The 14,429-nt window shown below is 37.8% G+C and overlaps 2 protein-coding genes across 5 annotated transcripts in view; one reads left to right on the top strand and one right to left on the bottom strand.

Moving 5' to 3' along the window:
* LOC107039407 (rhomboid-related protein 2) overlaps positions 1-9,060 on the bottom strand; it is a 15,758-nt gene extending 6,698 nt beyond the window's left edge. Inside the window, exons 1-3 of one of the 4 annotated variants that reach the window (XM_015259001.1) lie at positions 8,730-8,778; positions 3,185-3,221; positions 3,033-3,111 (exon numbers count right to left, since the gene is read on the bottom strand). In XM_015259001.1, the coding sequence (XP_015114487.1) occupies positions 3,033-3,092 (60 nt within the window). In that variant the 5' untranslated portion in view covers positions 3,093-3,111; positions 3,185-3,221; positions 8,730-8,778. Of the gene's footprint in view, positions 1-3,032; positions 3,112-3,184; positions 3,591-3,661; positions 3,823-8,729 lie in introns of those variants that run through there. The other 3 variants (XM_015258998.1, XM_015258999.1, XM_015259000.1) reach the window with 3 other exon arrangements.
* LOC107039406 (Meckel syndrome type 1 protein) lies at positions 6,295-12,464 on the top strand. The gene is made up of 4 exons (XM_015258997.2): positions 6,295-6,419; positions 6,770-7,457; positions 10,321-10,676; positions 12,059-12,464. Exons 1-4 carry the CDS (start codon positions 6,340-6,342, stop codon positions 12,462-12,464), a joined length of 1,530 nt encoding a protein of 509 aa, XP_015114483.1. The 5' UTR covers positions 6,295-6,339.
* Positions 12,465-14,429: the final 1,965 nt, after the last annotated feature.

The following is a 14,429-nucleotide window of genomic DNA, read 5'->3' as shown; positions in this document are numbered from 1 at the left end:
AATTCTGAATCACAAGTCGGTGATTTGTTCACTCAATAATCCTGGGGGAGGGACCAACTTGAGCGCTCATCCGCTGGTGAGGTCAGTGCTGAAAGCAATTGGAGTTCGGAGAGCGCAAAAGGCGAAACCGGTTAGAAAGGACATCTGGAACGTGGAGACTTTAACAAACTGGATGTCAAGTAATCCTCCAGATACTAATAGTATCTACGAAGTCTCTCGTTTTACGGCTCTCCAATTGTTACTCGCTTCAGGTAGGAGAGTTCATGACCTGACACTCCTCCAGATTCTCCCGGAAAATTGTGTCATTGGAAAGGATGAGATCATCTTTTGGCCAGAGTTCGGCTCAAAGACGGACAGCATCGACCACCGTCAATCGGGCTGGAAGCTCACCAGATCGCCAGATCCTATTTTTGACTTGATTGGTTGGATTGAATTACTTATTTCCTTGTCTGCGGAGAGACGTAAGGCTCGGGAAGACTTGAATCATCTATTCATTACGACGAGGGGGGTTGTAAAATCTGCGTCACGAGCTATTATTGCCGGGTGGCTTAGAAATATTTTCAAGGAAGCGGGTATCGTGGCGAGTCCAGGTTCTATCAGATCTGCGGTAGCATCGCATAACTATCAAAAAGAGATGGATTTGGACGAGCTCCTCAAGAGAGGAAACTGGAAAGGAGCAAATAATTTCTTTAAGCATTACTGCAAGTCGGTAGAGAGACCTAGTGTTCCAATTTCGAAGGGTTCTCTGACTGGGAGCTTCACACCAGTCTAGTACCGAATATGTTTCTTTATATTTTTTCATTCCATGTACTTTCTGTATGGAAAATAAAATGTTTATTCACAAAGTACATGAGGTCACAATACATTTTCAAGTGCCGGCAGACTATAGACATCTCTCCGAAGGGTCAAGCCGAAGGCACAGACATAAAATAGAACCGTTTTCCCCCCGAAGGGAAGAAAACGTATATTTTAGGTCTTGCCGAGGCTTGACCCGAGTAAGGCCTTGCCGCCAACGGGAGCATGAGGAATGGCTTTTACCTATTCCTCATGTTTCGGAGATAATACTGATCTGTGAATGACGCCATCCGTCACTAGCCGCACTTGAAACTCGGATCCAGGTTCCCCTATTCCCTCACAGATGGAGCCATTTTCTGACACTTTGGGCATTTTGCATGGTTAGGATACGCAAGGTAATCTCCGAAGGGTCAAGCCTCGGCAAGACCTAAAATATACGTTTTCTTCCCTTCGGGGGGAAAACGGTTCTATATTATCATATACCACAATTTACATGATTTATCCAAGATGAGCGAGTTATGGAACAGCATCGATTTAAGTATATTTAGCTAGTGGATTTGTGTTCGTTTAGATTTAAGATATATTATTTATGATTTATTTATAATTTTATAACACAACCTAGTGAATTAGTTAGACAATTCTATTGAATTCCTATCAGTTGTTGGTGGATTCTATTGAAATATTGAACAGAAAAAGTCAATAGAATTCAATTTTTCTATACAATTTATTCTATTAAGAGCATACGTCGGTGAAATTTAAGTATTCATTGGGCCTTGGGACCTATTGAATAGTTTGGGAGATATGACGGAATATGGGAATAATAAGGGAAAATCGTGGACCCGATCGATTTTGCCTCGGATAACCACGGAAAACTTCATTTTCTCCTGTTTTTACCTTCAAAATGCTCCTTGCGCAGTAGTTTTCATACGATTTTAGGTTTTTTTAATGTTCGTTTTTTAATAGATGCTGAAAAAATGAATTTTGAATTTCCTAAATTTTTCACGTCTCTAGAGTAGAGTAAAATTGAACGATTACAATGCTTCCACTCGGACGCAAAAACTTGAAAAATTTAAGCCGAGGAAATTCTATAGGAAATATGTCAATAAAATAAGTTGTGTAGAAAAATCTAATTCCATTGGCTCTGTCTATAGAATATTTTCTATTGGACATTTAAATAAAATCATTCAAAAACTAATAGGAAGTTCTGTAGAACCGCAATAGAATTCCCATTGTCTCGCGAATTCGCTAGGTTTCTCTATGAAATTTTTTCATACGTGCTCTTCATAAAAAAATCATGAATAATGGACACTTGACTTTTTAAAAAATATTGTAACTCAGAAATAAATTCATCAATTGGGATCACTTTAGGCACATCACAGAGAAAGAATTGCTCTCTTTCTTCCCAAAAAAATATTCCATTTAATCAACAATTCAACCCGTCATTAAGGATATTTGACCAGTGTCGGTAAATTGTCGGTAAATGTTTTTTTTTTCATGGTCAAGGAACATTCTGAAATTTTTTCGACTGCTAGCAGAACATATAAAACTAACTTTTCTAACGTTAAAAAAAATTAATCGCAATAGTCCCGGCAGAAATGACTAAATCAATTTTTCCTTATACACGGGCTCTTATGAAACTTATGTTCAAATTGATAATTCACCTACCAGAAGACTCTAAAAATAGAAATAAAAATAGAAGGTAGGGGAGGTTGGGATAAAATGGACACTTTTGACTTTTTTTAAAATATTAGTGACGGGTTGAAATGTTGATGAAATTTAATCTTTTTTTTTCAATACAAAGAATAATTCTTTCCCTTTGTGATGAGCCTAAACTGAGCTCTATTAATACATTTGTTTCTGAGTTATGAATAATTTTAAAAAAGTCTAAAGTGTCCATTTTACTCTACCTTCCCTTAATGTTTAAAATCATGCTGAATGCTGAATGCAGATGGCCAGAGAAAAATCTGAGGTACTCGGGCCAAAAGAGGAAATATTTGAATGATTCTATCCCATATAAGTGCATGTTAGCGCATGCATTTGGCGCATTTTGTCTATTTCATATCTAAATAATGAACATGCGTTGATGGATTGAAATTTGTATCAAAGTGAAGGGAATATCTTCATCTCTCACTTTAAAACAAATCAATTTCTTTCAACCACTTGCGATTTTGGATAAACATCCTTAACATTAAAAAAAAATTATAAGTGTCCATTTTACCCCACCCTCCCCAACTTACCGAATCATTGTACTGAAGGGGAATGGTCACATGCCCCTCTCTGTCCTGTCCGCTGGCCATTCTGATGAGTTTGAAACCCCTGAAACCGACGAAAAAAAATTAAAAAATGCTCCCACGACAGGTGACCCTTATTACCAGAAACCCCATATTACCAGAAACACCTCTGTGAAAGATTCGCAGGCTGTCGATCTGTCGATGTCACTTTATTTATTCAAAAATAATCCGAAGGAATAAACTGAGACATTCAAGAAATCCCTGCCCACTCGCAATCACCGGACACCCACCCGAGACTGAGTTTTATCCTCAAAAAACGACGAGAAAACCGCGAATTTGAACCAGCGCTCATTCGACAGGTGTCAAAACAGTCCAACAGGTGAGGCCCGACTGGAATCCCCATTACTCATCGACGAAACCTCGGTAATTCCTCCTTTTTAGCATCACCAACACTCCGATACCAGTAGATAAGACGAGGAAATTGTCTCTTCCCAGCGCGATTAACGTAAGGAGTGAGAAAAACGGGTGAACACACCTAGTACCGTTATCAGGTGCCTCAACCCAAGGTTCAGGTTAAGGTTGAGTGCATATAACGACTCATTGTCTCGGATAAACACAAAATATTGAGGGTTTACCTTTGCGAATCGACGATTGAGCGTCTTCGGGAGATGAAGAATGAAGGAGCGAGAATATCACTTGATGATCGAGACGTGAGTCATTATGGATTCGCCAGTGATGATGGGAAAAGGGAAATAATGCACTTCCCGGTTGCTCCGAACCGACTCGTTCGCGTCATCCACGATCTCCGTCTCTCGTCCTTGTTTAATGCGGTCTTGCTCTCGCGCACTCGAACTGGTTTGCGCGGGGAAGCATCGGTGGTTCGAAGGCGCCTCGGGTACATTTCGGGAATTTCCGGAGATGATTGGGTTTTTCGGGAATTTTGAGAATTGAACTTTCGCTACGTGTTTTAGGAGAAATTTGTTGAGGGGAATTTCGCATGCGGGGGCGGTTCGTGGAGGGCATTTGCGGGATTTCTGTTGTGGGAGAGAATGTGGGAGTGCCGTGTGAGTGGAACGGTTGCTAGGTGACGGGATGTGTAAACATTCAATTGGGTTTAATGATTATGGTATAGTCGGGCCAAAATTTCTTTTCTCTTTGGAAAAAATGGTTTTCCTTTGTTTTCAGTGACAAATCAACAATTTGAAAATAGAAACCATGGAAACTCGTTATCTGAAACTAAGTTCGTGTGAGAAACCAAGTTTTGGTTGGACTATACACGGAGAAAAATTCTACCAAAAATTAGTGCGCTATTCATTAACCAATAGGACCAAACCATGGTCACCAAAAAATTCGGTATCCAAGTATCTTTTACAGTTTGGAACAGACCACACTATACATTCAACCATTTTTAATAATGAAATTCGTGATTTAAATCGCATGAAAAAAATTGTTTAAAATCATGTATATTCAGCGTCATTAAAACTACATTTTGCACCGAACTATTATTTTTTTAAATGGTCATTGTTTATGAACAAATAATTGAAATTCTTTAAACTTTCAGAAACCTTATTTTTTTAGGCATGAAATCGATTTCTGCTAAAATTCTGAATATGAATAAATTTGTTACCATTCCAAACAAATGACTTTTATGGTGGAAAATTCATTGTTTATTAATTATTTATAGAAAATGCTCGTAATTTTCGGAAAGTGCACTTTTTGAATTATTTCATCAATCTTCCTCCAAAAGTAAGCTTTCTAATTTTTTCCGATTTTTAAAATTTTTTCTAACGGTTCAATATCGAAATTCAAATTTAGACCTGCAAAGTTTAAATAATTAAGCTCTGATGTTCGACTGCAAAAATAAAAAAGCATTTCACGGGAAAAAATGACCGAAGTATTTGGATATTCGTAAGGCAATCTCATAGAAAAATAGCGTAAGATCTTCCAAAATTAGGGTGCCACATTCCAGTTTTTCAGTTGACTATTCGAATCTTTTGGTGACCCCTGGTTGGTCCCACGGCTAAGTGGGTAGCACACTGATTTTTGAAGCGGCTCGCACGGAATTATCATGTATTTTTCTCTCCGTGTATGGAAGCGGAGCATGAGGAATTTTGTTAATGACAAATATAGATGGAGAGAGTTCGATTATTGTTTTAAATTTGCATCTCTGGGTGTGGGAAGTCGTGTATAAGGAATGCTAAACGTATAACATTAAATCTTAGTTAAGTATGGTGTCTGTACGTCATATGGACTTAAGCAAAAATGCATGACACTTTTCAAAATTGGAGAATTTCGAAACTACAACGGATAATGAGAATGAACCGGCGCGCAAAAAAGAACCGCAACCGAAAGATTGAAAAGGCGTATATGAAATTTAAAAAATCGAAGTGTACAGGATTCGATGTTTCATTTCATATACGTCTTTTGAATCTTTAAAAGGAATTTAATTAAACTCTACGCTGTGAAAAATTTTCGTCCAAATTTTTCACGCCAAATTCCAGAAATTTTCATTGTCATCAAGTTTCACTGAAATTTCAAGAAATCATGTAATTGAAAATTCAGAAAATTCAGGGAAAAACGCAGAAGTCATATAATTTTGTTTATCAATATTCATGTTTCGCTGAAAATTCAATCAAGTTGTGAAATTTCCATCTCACTCCCACTGAAAACTTATGAATTTCCGTGAATTCTATTTGAAACTTGAAATTTCATAACCATTTTTTCCTTAAATCCGATTCAATATCACTCTCATGAGATTTACTATAATATCTTCCATGAAATTTCAAAAAATTTCTACCAATGTTAAGAACAGAACATTGATCATTAGCGTTCTTTACCGGTGGAGGGGTGNGGGGGGGGGGGGGGGGGGGGGGGGGGGGGGGGGGGGGGGGGAATTTGACTGCGCATTGCAGTCGTTCGTTCTCTCGTTTTCTCAAATCAAAAAATGTGTTAATAATGTTTGATAAAACCTAATTTGAATATAAATTCAATAGAATTGTCTAGCGAATTCGTCAAGTTCTTCTATCAAATTTTTTCATACGTTTTTTTTTGGCAACGCACTGGAGACATTACGACCGAATTTTTTTTTACTGTGCGATGCCCATCGCCTAAAAAATCTGCTGTCAAAATCAGATAAAAAATGAAAGAAGTCAACAATATCCAATAATGGCTCAAAAAAACCATCAACGACGTATTCATTTCGCTCTGTCGATGCGCCAGAGTGGAACCGGTTGCTAAGTAACGAGCGATATAAACACTGCACCGCTGACATTAAATCCTCGACAGTGTTACACAGTAGGAAACACAACTAATTATGTTCGTAAGAAATCCCGGAAGATTAAAAATCGCAGGGAATTATCGCGTTAATCAACCGATAGAGAATTTCAAATTGAGGTAATTTTTCCTCGTTCCTCATGGAATATTTCCTCATCCGACTCAATACCCACGAGTCTCGACAATCGACAATTATCGCAGTGACTGCCAACGACTAAACGATAATATTAGAAGTCCCCGAGCTGATTTCTCCTGATTCACGGCCTATTATTACCGATTTCTATGAATAAAAATACTTGATACATTTTTCCGGGAAGAGTGGGTGTTCTCCAAACACAAACATTTAATTTTAAAATCCCCAAAACAGTGAGTTTACATTAATTAACTCCCCTGGGCCATGTGTTTCCGAATGTATGGTAGTCATCCACCGAAATCAGTTTATTTTGATCCCCCCTTTTCTGTTGTTACAGAGTGAAGATCGTGCAGCAGACGTCCCTGTTGGCGGAATTATTCGATTCCGAGTGTGAGACCAGGGACTCGAATTTTCTGGAAACCGAGGAGAGAACCTTCGGTTGGCAGGAGAAAGTCCTCAGTCCCTTTGAAGTCAATCTCTACAAGGAGGAGAGGAACTGCATCAAGGATATCCACAAGAAATATCGAGAAAGAATAATCAAAGATGAGATCGAAGGCTCGCGACTGTTCTCCTGCACGGAGGACGATTCCTACTATCGAAACACGACTCCAACAACTAAAGAAGGATATAAATCCTATCTATCCTCGAAAAATGAGACCGCTCTTCCAGCTATACGAAATCGAAAACCGTTCGCCGAACGATACAACAAGACGATCGTTGAGGCGACCCCATCCATGAACACCATAAGGACGAATCATTATTTGTACAGAGACAAGAAGACGATGTACATAGTGGCGGACCTGACCTCAAAGGACGAAGCCCTTGGGGCCTCTGAGGACTCTCAAACTCTTTTGTGCACGATAACGTTCGACAGAGCTGGAAAACTCCTCACTGTCGACCCTGACTTCAACAACGAGTGCTACACAATTGATGCCACTGGGATGAGCTACGACTTCTGGATCGAGCATGCCTCCGAAGGACAGACCGAGCATGAGAAGCAAATGCAGAGAGAACTGCTTCGTCACGTGAGTATCACAGTAAACCTAATCGCGATAAGATAGGGCCGAGTGGTGATAAGGCAAAAACAACGCATAATCGCGTTTGATGATGAAAATATATAATATGTCGCGAAACTCTGATTTTCTTCGAGGAATTTTATTAGTAATAATTGGTAGTTGAAGGCGATGGAGAACGGTGAATCATTGGTTTGTGGTATTTCTGGACAATTTTTTCTATGGAAAGATTTTTTATAGAAATGCCTCGAGATGAATTTTCCAAGTTTTTTCCACATTGTTTTTCCGTTCTTTGCATTTAAAAATCAAAAATATCTCACAATCAGTAGAATAAATTGTATGGAAAAATCGAAGTCTATTGATTTCTTCTATGAAATTTTTTTTATTGAACATTCTTATTGGGAAAAACACCGATAAGGTGCGGATTTTTTCAACAGAATCGACCAAAAACTAATAGAAATTTCAAACAAAATTCAGTACAATTTACTAAGATTTTTGTTACTATTAGTCGGTAGTTGTAGGCAATCGAAAACGGTGAATCATTGGTTTATGGGATTTCGATACCATTTTTTCTATTGAAACTTTTCTATAGGAATACTTGAATACCTTGAAGAATTTTCCAAATTTTTTCCTCTATTTTTCCATTCTTCTCATTTAACAATCAAATAAAAAACTCTGAAAATTTGAACCCAGGTATTTCTATAAAATATCTCACAATCAGTACAATAAGTTACATAGAAACATTAAATTCTGTGGATTTTTTCCATAAAATATTTTCGATTGAAAAAATATTTTTATTGGAAAAAACGCGCAGATAAGCTCCGGAATTTTGAATAGAATCGACCGAACACTAATAGAAAGTTCAAGCAAAATTCAATACAATTTTCTGAATATATGAATTATTTCTCGTTTTGGAAAACATAATCGTGCAAATTATGACAGCGAAGTGCATTTTTGCATCATGTTAAATTTATGCAATTATCTTAATTAATTAATAATTTACGGAGAAGTTCGCCAACAGGACGAACCACCCACCCTAAAATCAATTTGACATTCCCAAAAATGGCATATTTCACCTATCATGTGCTCCCCTTAATTTTTCCAAAACCACGATTAATGATTATTTATCAACAAAATTTCAATTACTTATACGTCTCTTCCATTCTAACCAATGACTCACGTGGAATTGAAACACTAGCTGAGACAATTCAATGATTAAAATCAATTATCACTCATCCACAGTTTAACTGAATGAATAAATTCAAGTTATGCCCAATAACTCACCCTACGTAGGAAATTTCCGAAATTTGTCTCATCATCTTCACATGAAACATGATTGCAATTTCAAGGGTTCACCACTTCCGGTCACTCTTAATGCCCTCAATTGATCAATCACCACGTCAACTTTCCATCACGATTTTAAAACAAAAAACTACGAATGTTGCTCCACCGGCAAGTAAATAAATTTCTAAACTGTTCGACAAGATGTAAAATTCAAACGTGTGACTAGCACACGAAGGAATGCCACTGATAAAGTGGCATCGCGCACATGTTAACTTCCTCACAAAGTACAAGACTTATACTTCCACTTGTCGTGGGTGTTCACTTCACCGCAGTGGTCCGTAGGTGACTGAAATCAGCTTTTCTTCCCACACTGAATTGAACTGAACGAGAGATATGGGAAAGTTAAGCGCGTGGCGCGCACGCCAATCGCGTGTCGTCTTATTTCAATTATTCCCCGTTGCATGATTCTTTGTGTACAGGAAGAAACAACACATAAATAACACTGATAATGTGCCATTAATATTGTTTCACCTTCTTTATGCGCGAATGCCTTGTGTATTGATTGTATAATTACGCAGGTGGGTATCACTGTCGTAGCGTTTGAAATATTTATGCGGGATTCCAGTGTCACCTTTTAGATGTCCCTCGACAATTGATTTTTCTTCATACTCGAAACAGTATTAGCACATGAAGTTGATTTATGGGTTGATTATGATAATACGAGCTGTATTGGAAATTCGAGAGAATTTATTCTTTTCAGAAATATGCAAATGTTTCATTAGCTTCTGTGGAATTTAAATTAACATTCTAGTAAAGGAACTATGTTTTTAATGAATGAATGCGTCCATTGATTTCTATCACTGAATAGTTCACTACTATATCGAACTGAAATAGTATTTTCGCCACTAGGCCGGAAGAACTTCGCCTTCGACTCTGGCGAACTCATATTCGCCAGAATTAGTTTTTTTCATCACACTGTCTGTGAAACGTCGTTTTACGGACACTTCGTGAAAAAAAATTAGGTTCGCCACTCGGCCGAAATAGTACATTACATGCCCGAGTCTTGGAAAACAGATCACCCTCCCCCACGTGCAAGATTGCTTTCCGAGCCGAAGGCGAGGATGGCAAGCACGTGGGGGAGGGTGATATGTTTTCCATGGCGAGGTGTGTATATTAATTTTCGTGTCACGGGACCTGAAAAACCCCATTTTGCGAACCCAATTTTCCAAATTGGCGTTTTGCAGGTTTTGTGGGTTTCCTGCCGGGCCTTCGGCTCGGCCTACAAAGCCACATTCGTCAGAAAATACTTTGGGGACCTTGTGATGAAAATAACTATTACACACTCATATCGAAATTGACTAATTTCGTTTAATTGAACCGCACAGTTTTGAATCCTACGGGTAAAAAGCTTTTCAGGAATGAATATCATAAATTTGCAACAACGAATACGATAAACCTGTGCAATGTTGCGTTTCAAATGGATGGTGAATATAGCAATGGGGGTTGTTCAACCACTTCAGTCTGCCACAGGAGCGTCTAAGAGGATTTTCATAGAGATGTAGTAAATCATAAGAGGCGAATTTTCTTACAGGAACTGCACGAGAAACTACTGTACAAAGAAGCAGAGATGTTTTCCGAAATCAACTTACCACCGCCTCACGTACTCCGGGTTTACCTGACGTTGGATATTACAAAAGCTCGGGGTTTCCCATACGATGCCCTATTTCTCACCTATTTAATTGATCTGCCTAAATATTGGAGCACGAGTGAGGGGGATAAACTGTCGGGGAGGACACAGCGGTGCAGAATGATGAATGGCACTGCTAATTTTAGCTTTGTTACCGAATTGACGCTTGACTTCGATTTGAACTGTTTGGATGATGAGAACGTCAGACCTGCATGGCCACAGGTGCTCATTGCTGCTGCGTCACTCGATAAGTGGACCAGGTAACGCAAATAAAAATTAATCTATTCCGAGTTTGAAATTCCGTTCTTCATCTCCGAAGAGACCATAACGAAGTCATAGTGTACACTGTACGATCGAGAATAAGCCAATTTAATTTCAAGACTTCGATGAGTGTCTTGAATCTAAGGGAGATTTTCATGATACACTGATAGAAAGGATTAGTTATCGTTAACGAATGGGTCTGGTTGGAGATGAAGGTCTATTCGGTCTCACCAAATGTTCATTGGTCAATATTATAGTTAAGAAATCAGTAGCGAAGTGGTCAAACGATTCAAGTCAATTTAGTCTTTCGGTGAGTTTTCCAAAAATATTTTCGAATTGAAGGGAGATAACGAAATTTGCATAATTGTTGGCTGAATAAACCTGAGAAAGGTTTCCAGCATAATTAAATAATAAAAAAAAATTATAATAACCTTGTTAGAAACGCATCGTAAATTTCCAGAATATTCCGGTCGATGACCTCGGCCAACTTCGAAAATCCCCGTGACCCTTCGGGTCAGTGGACGCAGGTCAGCGCGGCACCCGGTAGAGAAAAACATACAGTAGCATTCCGAAAATCAGCGAGTTCATATCGAGTAGTAGTTAGTAGTGTTACGGTATCGTTTCAGTAATGATATAGTCGAGTCAAGCGTTAATAGCATTCCAAATTTAATACTTTCGTTCAGTCCATCACCACATTAATCAGCTGACATTCAATTATTGTCAGTGGATCAACTTGATTAATATTGCAGACAATTAACAGTGAATTTAAGACTATCAACAGTGACAATTTATACCAAAGAGTGTACATAGTTCATTAACGACGTGGTTCAATCCCACGAAAAAACGGCGATTTTTTATAATCCATCTCAAAGTTAATTTTCCGGCATTTCCCTCCACATTTTCTCCCACATCCCCCCTAACTCCAGTTCCTCATCAAACAAACTTTTTTTGTAGAGCGAATTGAGTGCTACTAAAAAGATTATGAAAAAAATTTTGCTATCTCCCTTAGATTCCGAGATATTCATTGAAAACCGGTCAATAGTCAAAATTGACTTATACCGTTTTACCACTTCGTCACTGAATTATATACCATAGAAGAAAATGATGTGCAAACTGACCATTCGAAAGCATATTGCTAATTTATTAGCGAAAACAACTATACCATGTGAAGACAAGAGCAATTTCCTTTGTTTATTATTATTGACAACAAAAAACTATATTTTCAATATTTTCCATCTAACTTCTCCATTTTACCATTTCATTCAATGAAAAATTCAATACAATGCCCCAATCGTTTTATCTCGCCCCATCACTTTACTACTGACTACAATCTCGAAAAAAAAATGAAACATCTGTCACATTTTTCGTTCATTGACTTCAGATATAGAATCGAAGGATACGCAGCTCAACCCCTCCCCTCAGCCCCAGGAAGATATTCCTACGATTTAAAAACGTGGCGTCCAGTTGCTGGATTCGTAAACACATTGCGACGGTTCTTCACCGGAGGAACTGCGGAATTAGAAGACCTCACCTACTGCGGAATTCCCCAAGGTGAGAACGGTCCGATCGTCAATAAATCACAGTTGAAAGTGGTACCAGGTGGTTTCATCGACGTGGAGATGAATGTCGTCCAGCAGAGTCGCGATTTCTCCAAGAACCGAAGGATTTCCAGGGACGCACTAGACAGATTATCAGCCGGGACATTAATTAACACCGTCGATAATGTTCTCGAGCAGTTCAAAGCAGCCAGGGAACGCATGATTCGTGCAAGAGCCATGTGCTCGTAACTGCAGTGATTATCTCAATTCTCTTGAACTAATTTTGTAATTATTTTGTATTTCTTTTGTAAATAAAAAAAGTATTTGTAGAAAACGTGTAAATTCCAGTTACTCAACGAACGCTGTCATAACGGAGGTGATTTTATTTCAACAAAAATAACAATTTACATTGAATTGTTTTGTTTTTTTATCGATAATAGTATTATCGTGTATGCTACACTTGTAATTTTTTATTTACTGTAGGCATGGTATGCGCTCGCTCGCTATTAGTTATTTATTTTATCCATTTGTTTAATCAGTAGTGTTATTCATCCGTCAGAGCTGTCGTTTCCCAGCTTCTCCATTTATTCATCATCCAAATTTGTCTATTATACAATTCAATTGATTTACTTTTTTCCATTATTTCCAAGTGAGGGGACGAGTGCCTCGATATTATCTTATCTCAGGTTTATTTAATCAGTATTTATGCATTTTCTTTATTTATAATACAGCCTTTTTTCCACTGTTTCATGATTGAGAACTGTCTCAATCGTTTGTCCAGGCTTATTTATTAATTTTTTCATCAGAATAGGTACATTTGTTTACAATTACGTCTCTCTAATCTAGGTTCTTGTTCTTAATTTGCAGGCTTTTTCGTTTGTCTCGGTTGGAGCAATAGCAGTGATAAAATCGATTTTTTTTCATTTCTTATTCTATAAACCAGTTATTTGGGGTGATGGATGGGTTGCAATGACAGGACTTTTATTCAAGTTTTCTATGTGAAAAATAATTGTTTCGTTCGTGAAAGCATTTCAGATTTTCATCAAATTATTGGGTCAATTTAGTCGTGAAGCTGCAATACCGATTTTTTAAATAATTATCTCTGATTCGGGAGACAGCGGAATTTACCTGGAGATTAATTTTTTTCATAATTAAGAATATTAGGGCAAGATGTCGAAAATGCAACGAAAATTCTGAAAATAAATCAGGCTTTCGGTTTTTACATGTCAGTTTTTACAACCACAAAATTTAAAACGTGTAGTAAAAATTGTTGATGAGATAATGCAGTAGTAATTATTGGAATTCAACATCTTCTTTTATGAGAATAATTCAAAAATATTGTGTAGCATATGTAAATTAATTGATTGACAATTGTTATCAACAAATTGAGATTATTGAGATCTATTGTGTTGATGGAAAGCATTGTGCCCTTGGTGTCGTGCCAACAAAATTTGATCATCATTGCAAACCAAAAACTTGAGATATCATCGAATTTCATGCAGCTGAGTTTCCCGCCATAATACTCTTAAGGGGAACCATGATGAAATTTGAAAGTCTTCGGTTGATGAAAATCACTGTCAAGCGACTTTTAATGTATCATAGAGTGCCTAAAAAACTAAGAAAAGTTTCGTGCCCACCTCATTTTACCCCGTACGTCCGTCGAAAACCTAGTTTTTCACCTCTCGTAGTTTTTTTAATTTGAAGTGCTCCTCACACCACAATTTTCGTTCGATTTAAACTTCTTTTTTTCAAAACGGTCGTGAGATTTCATAGAATAAAACTAAATATTTTTTCATCATACTGTCCGTAAAACGTCGTTTTACGGCCACTTCGTATCAAAAAATCAAAAAATATTGTTTGACACATGTGAGACGAGAATTTTCAGTTCGTGTGATTGGCACCCTCGGCTTCGCCTCAGACTACTAACTCCATACTCGTGAAAATTCCGATCTCCCATGTGCCGAACAATATTTTTCAACAGTGATGTTACGTTCAGCGAGTGGCCGACCTGTGCCTTTTTCGGTTACTTGTAAACGTGTCGAAAAAGTTGGTTTCGGCCGAGTGACGTACAATTTTTTTTCGGCTTTGTGACGAAAATAACTATTTTCAATTATTTCAATTAGATCATACAAAAATTCAATTTTTTCGGTTTCGTCAGCTAAAGATTTTTGTCAACTTCAGGGGGGAGATTGGGGTAAAACGGACACTTTTGAC

This window comes from Diachasma alloeum, unplaced genomic scaffold, assembly GCF_001412515.2.
Source record: "Diachasma alloeum isolate Michigan unplaced genomic scaffold, Dall2.0 Dall_scaffold_00299, whole genome shotgun sequence".
NCBI lineage: Eukaryota > Metazoa > Arthropoda > Insecta > Hymenoptera > Braconidae > Diachasma > Diachasma alloeum.
Note: the sequence above shows the minus strand (reverse complement) of the source record. Positions and strands in the feature narration are given on the sequence as shown.